Source organism: Babylonia areolata, chromosome 24 (genome assembly GCF_041734735.1).
Source record: "Babylonia areolata isolate BAREFJ2019XMU chromosome 24, ASM4173473v1, whole genome shotgun sequence".
Classification (NCBI taxonomy): Eukaryota; Metazoa; Mollusca; class Gastropoda; order Neogastropoda; family Buccinidae; genus Babylonia; species Babylonia areolata.
In genome coordinates this window covers 5,491,663-5,497,662 of record NC_134899.1, presented here as the reverse complement: position 1 = coordinate 5,497,662, position 6,000 = coordinate 5,491,663, and the positions used below count along the sequence as shown (strand labels likewise).

The following is a 6,000-nucleotide window of genomic DNA, read 5'->3' as shown; positions in this document are numbered from 1 at the left end:
TTCTTTAACTACAGTGAAGCTTAGCTTCATACTTTTTACAAACTTCCAACACTTACATTTACTTCACCCTCTTGAACAGAGCATAAAAGCAACTGGATCAAAGTGTCTGAAATGCCATCATAGTTTCTTTAACCGCTCAACAGCATGTCATTTGATGGGGAGGGGAAGCGAAAGCTGAGAAGACATATCAACAACAACAAAGCATTTTTCTTTTGAAGCAAGCCTGTCAGCCACACGAAATGTGTGCTTTGGGGTGTGGGGAGGACAGGAGTAAACATGGCAGGGGGAGTAGGAGGGGGACAAGAATGGGCCATTGGGGGCTGGTGGGGGGGGGGGGGGGGGGATAAAATCACCGAGGAAGATTCAATTCCCATGAAGCAGGCCCACCAACCAGTTCCTTACATGATTATCTGTACCATATAAGGATATTTTTGGTTCCTCTTGGTTCTCTCTCTCTCTCTCTCTCTCTCTCTCTCTCTCTCACGCACACACACACACGATTCTCTCTGTGCCTTTGAATGTGGTGACGATCACTCCTTGACTGAGGGCAGGGTGGCCGGCTCCTTGGTGGGCACGGCTCCAGACAGACTGCTCTTCCTCCTGGCTTCACTCAGGATGTCTGGCAGGCTGCCAGACCTGCGCCGCCGCCCCGATGTCTCCATCGACTGTTTGCGCAGTTTCTTGCGCATCATCTTGCGACGGAAGAGCTTCTCTCCATCGATGAGTTCCCTGTAGCGCACGTTTTTATTATCATTGTTATTGTTGCTTATTGTCCAGCCGGCCGCACAAGGCATATCAGGGCTGCCCAACTACACAAATGTCCAACACAAAACTGTCACACATAAAAAAAACCCTCTTTTTTTTAACCAAAAAAACCCCAGCAACATTAAGATAAATATACAAAACAGTTCATGACACAATATCTTAGCTCTCTCCATACGAACGGCGAAAGAGACGACGTTAACAGCGTTTCACCCCAATTACCACCATCAAAATATTGCGAGCGGAACGCTCTTATACTGAAGAGGTGAATGTTGACAAAGATTACCACAATTCTGACGACGGAAGCTAAAGGTTGGGTCATTGAGACACCCACTGGACATCTCGATGGGTCTGTGTAGAGGAGAAGAGAGGACTGGCCGTACTGAGTGAGTTAACCATTTCGCTCCTTAGGGCAAATAAGACGAGGCTGTGCTGATGTCAGCCCGACATCTTAATTTATCATTGTAGGGCAAGTGTTGGACACTGCCAGTCATTAATCAGGACGTCCATGCATATATTTTCAAAGCATTATTTTCATATGGTATGTGCTCAATAAGAAAAAAAAAGAAAATCACTGGCACCAGTTTGAAGAAGCTTTGAAATTAAGCAAGAAACTTCATAACTGGACAAAATTAAATTCATCTCTTTTTGTGTGAATTATTGAACGCAGCTTCAAAAGCATATCTCTGGGGAAAGGTGACCTGAAACATCTTGGGTGTGACTTTTAATTATGTCCATGTGATATATGTGACAATTACTTTTTTTTATTTTTTTTTTTTCAGAGAACACAATAAACTGGCAATATTATGCATACTTTTACTGACATTTATGACTATGCATTATTTGATCAGAGTTTTGTTTTTCACAGAAACAAAAACATTATTCAAAGCTAATTGAAAAACCTTTAACTAGATGACATACATGATAACTCTATGTGTGAATTATGGGTGTAAATCTTTACCCATCAAAACTGATCACTCTTTTTTTTAGAACTTTGCACAGTGAAAATATCATATCAGGGCTCTTTATTCAACACCATACCATATATGTATGTTGTGTTCGACGATGAGGTAACTGCTGTCCCAACTATCTGGGCTAGAATTTGATTATGCTGGAGAGTGTCTCGCCCAAGCTGCATCCCCACTCTCTCGGCCAAGAGGGTTTTAGGACAACCAGCGCTGAGATGGTTCCCAGTGGCCAACTAGCCCCCAAGGCCGCAGCACAAAGAGCCAGTGCAATTTTGCCTCCTGGTTTGAGAGTCATAGTCCTACCATACTTTTTATCATATTGTATGTACCATACCACGCACCATACCATAACATGCCATACACCATACCACATTATAACATATTTTCCATACACCATATATTATAAAGTATGTATTCATACACCACACCACATTATAATGTATGCACCATACACCATATAATGTACACACCACACACCGTATATTATAATGTACATACCATGCATGATAATTATAATGTACATATCATACACCATATGATGGATATGCATAAATACACCATTTGATATGCATACCATACACCATATATTATTATGTACAAACCATACACCATACATTATAACATACATACCATACAACACATCATAAAAAGCATACCATATAACACATACCTTACATACCATATATCATGTCATTAAAACGTACATACCGAACCCTATACCATATCATAACATACCATACACCATACCATATAACTGTAACAGGGTGAAATTGTAATCTTTGCCCAGCTGAGAGAGAGAGACAGAGTGTGTGTGTGTGTGTGTGTGTGTGTGTGTGTGTGTGTGTGTGTGTGTGTGTGTGTGTGTGTGTGTGTGTGCATGCATGTTCATGTCCCAGTGAGCAGTCAAAACGATTCATGCTTTAGTGTGGTTACTTCACACGCAAGATATTGTTCATCTGTAGGAAGGATGTGCTGCATCTTGAAAGGGGAAAGGCAACAGCCTAGTGTCAGGGCCTCTGTCAACTTGATAGAGTGAAGGGTGAGTGAAATATTTCATACTTTATGGTAAACATTTCTATCATTGAGAAATGGAATCCGATATGTTAATACCATTTGTATTTCCTTATTCATACTATTCTGTGAGAGTTTAAATGAAATGCATTTGAATGGATCTATAATTATTTCAAATAATCGAGTTTAGTGTTGAATGACATGCAACCGCAGGTCGTGTGCCGAAGTTTCTGGTATTTCATATCTATCTTTAATAAATTAGACTATTTTGAATTGAGAATCCAAATGGGTGAATGTAATTGCTCAGTTTCATTATTGGGATATTTCATTCTTTTCACTTATTCACTTGAAACAAGTTGTAGACTGATGTGTAGTGTTTGGTAAAGTGATGTTTGGAGTGAGTGAGTGAATGAACTTTGATAGACATAGGTGTAAGTTTGCTTACAAGGCCATTGTTGTTTAGTCCACCGGCTATTTCTTCTTCTGGCAAGAGTACAGTCTCTTGCCCGTTGAGCCCTCACTTTCCTGTTCCCTGCCCATATTCCATCATATTTCCCGTTTGAAGTAAAAGATTTGAAAAGAACCGGAAACCTTAGCTGATGTGGTGAGAGGACCCTATTCAACCAGTCACATAACACACACTAAACCATACTGTGTATGTACCATACACCATACCACATCATAACTTTCATACACACACCATACATGATATGCACCAACACCATACCATATTATGACGAAGCTAACTGAAATGCATGTTTCAATTATAATGCTAGTTTGAATTACTTTATGCAGATCTTTGGTTGGAATCTAACACTGCCAACTTGTGTGAACAGACTTCAAATAAATCAACCAACCAACCATCACTGAAGCATCATTCTACAGTCGTCCACAAACAGCTATAGACAGCACATACACCACAAGCTTATATATGTCGCTACACTGAAAACTGAGCTATGAAATGTCATCATTAAGCATTTCCCACAAAATTATATAAATATGTAAAAAGACTGCTCAGCTGAAAGCAATGATAACACAAAGGAAAAGGCAGAATTTTCTGAGACTCACCAAATATCATTTCATCCAGCAACCTTCAGGAGGTCAGGAGGCAAACAGAAAACCAAACAGTGTCACGGGTTAGTTAGTTAGTTAGTTAGTTAGTTAGTTAGTTAGTTAGTTAGTTAGTTAGTTAGTTAGATAGTTAGTTAGTTAGTTAGTTAGATAGATAGTTAGTTAGTTAGTTAGATAGATAGTTAGTTATCAAAGACATTCACAGCACAGCTGACGTTCTGCCAGACACAGACTGGATTAACAAACAAAATGTTAGTTCAAAAGGAAAACCAGTTAGTTTTAAACTCTCAACCTTGGACTCAAGACACACATGCATATAGGTATGAATATCAACTAAGCACAAAGATTATGTCACACCTACCTGATGTACATCTATATACATGTGTATATACATACAGTTATTGATATATGGAACCCGGGATTAAGAGGAGAGAAACATAAGAAAGAAAGTCAGATTCCAGATAGCTGTCTACTCTGCAGATTACACAACCAGTATAGTTAGCATGTAAGAGTAAGTCCACAAAAACCAGGCCTGCATTTCGGTCTGCTGTATTGACTGAAACAAAATTCAGCTTCAGTCAAATAGACTGCATGATTTGCCAATCTCAATCAGCACAACTTCCCACACACACACACACACACACACACACACAACCCACACACACACGCTCGCGCGCGCTCACACACACACACACACACACACACACACACACACACACACACACACACACACACACACACACACACACACACACACACTAAAACAGGAAATCATCCAAAGTACAACTAGTATTAGTTAATCTTTTATAAGTTAGTTGTTAAAAAGAAAACAAAGTGCAAAAAGCAGCAGCAGCAGGACGTGATGTGTTTAGGTGATCAGAATGACGTCACATCTAGTGGTGATGAACAACGTACTTGAGATCCACGACGCCGTCCTTGTTCTTGTCCAGTCTTTCCATCAGGTCTTCCAGCTGGCCCACCGTCATGGGCACACTGGCGCTCTGCACAGGGAGAGGACCCACAGGTCTGCACTGTGCTGCACGTGCTGCATTGTGTGTGACGAGTGTTTGTTTCGTTGTGTTTGAAGGCTCTTGTGTGCTGTGTTGTGTGTGACGAGTGTTCGTTTCGTTGTGTTTGAAGGCTCGTGTGTGCTGTGTTGTGTGTGACGAGTGTTCGTTTCGTTGTGTTTGAAGGCTCGTGTGTGCTGTGTTGTGTGTGACAAGTGTTTGTTTCGTTGTGTTTGAAGGCTCTTGTGTGCTGTGTTGTGTGTGACAAGTGTTCGTTTTGTTGTGTTTGAAGGCTCTTGTGTGCTGTGTTGTGTGTGACAAGTGTTTGTTTCGTTGTGTTTGAAGGCTCGTGTGTGCTGTGTTGTGTGTGACAAAAGCTCGTTGTGTTGTACAAGTGCTGCATTGAAGGCTCTTGTGTGCTGTGTTGTGTGTGACAAGTGTTTGTTTCGTTGTGTTTGAAGGCTCTTGTGTGCTGTGTTGTGTGTGACAAGTGTTCGTTTTGTTGTGTTTGAAGGCTCTTGTGTGCTGTGTTGTGTGTGACAAGTGTTTGTTTTGTTGTGTTTGAAGGCTCTTGTGTGCTGTGTTGTGTGACAAAAGCTGGTTGTGTTCTACAAGTACTGCATTGAAGGTTCTTGTGTGCTGCGTTGTGTGTGACAAGTGTTTGTTTTGTTGTGTTTGAAGGCTCTTGTGTGTTGTGTTCTGTGTGACAAGTGTTTGTTTCGTTGTGTTTGAAGGCTCGTGTGTGCTGTGTTGTGTGTGACAGGTGTTCTTTTCGTTGTGTTTGAAGGCTCGTGTGTGCTGTGTTGTGTGTGACAAGTGTTCGTTTTGTTGTGTTTGAAGGCTCTTGTGTGCTGTGTTGTGTGTGACAAGTGTTCGTTTTGTTGTGTTTGAAGGCTCTTGTGTGCTGTGTTGTGTGTGACAAGTGTTTGTTTCGTTGTGTTTGAAGGCTCGTGTGTGCTGTGTTGTGTGTGACAAGTGTTCGTTTTGTTGTGTTTGAAGGCTCTTGTGTGCTGTGTTGTGTGTGACAAGTGTTTGTTTTGTTGTGTTTGAAGGCTCGTGTGTGCTGTGTTGTGTGTGACAAGTGTTCGTTTCGTTGTGTTTGAAGGCTCTTGTGTGCTGTGTTGTGTGTGACAAGTGTTTGTTTTGTTGTGTTTGAAGGCTCTTGTGTGCTGTGTTGTGTG

General features: G+C 41.2%; 1 protein-coding gene across 1 annotated transcript in view; it reads right to left on the bottom strand.

The window, feature by feature from the left end:
* Window positions 1–530: 530 nt before the first annotated feature.
* The window catches only part of LOC143299144 (uncharacterized), a 29,274-nt gene continuing 23,804 nt past the window's right edge, over window positions 531–6,000 (bottom strand). Inside the window, exons 12-13 of the mRNA XM_076612273.1 lie at window positions 4,728–4,813; window positions 531–801 (exon numbers count right to left, since the gene is read on the bottom strand). Of these exons, the coding sequence (XP_076468388.1) occupies window positions 531–801; window positions 4,728–4,813 (357 nt within the window). The remainder of the gene's footprint in view (window positions 802–4,727; window positions 4,814–6,000) is intronic.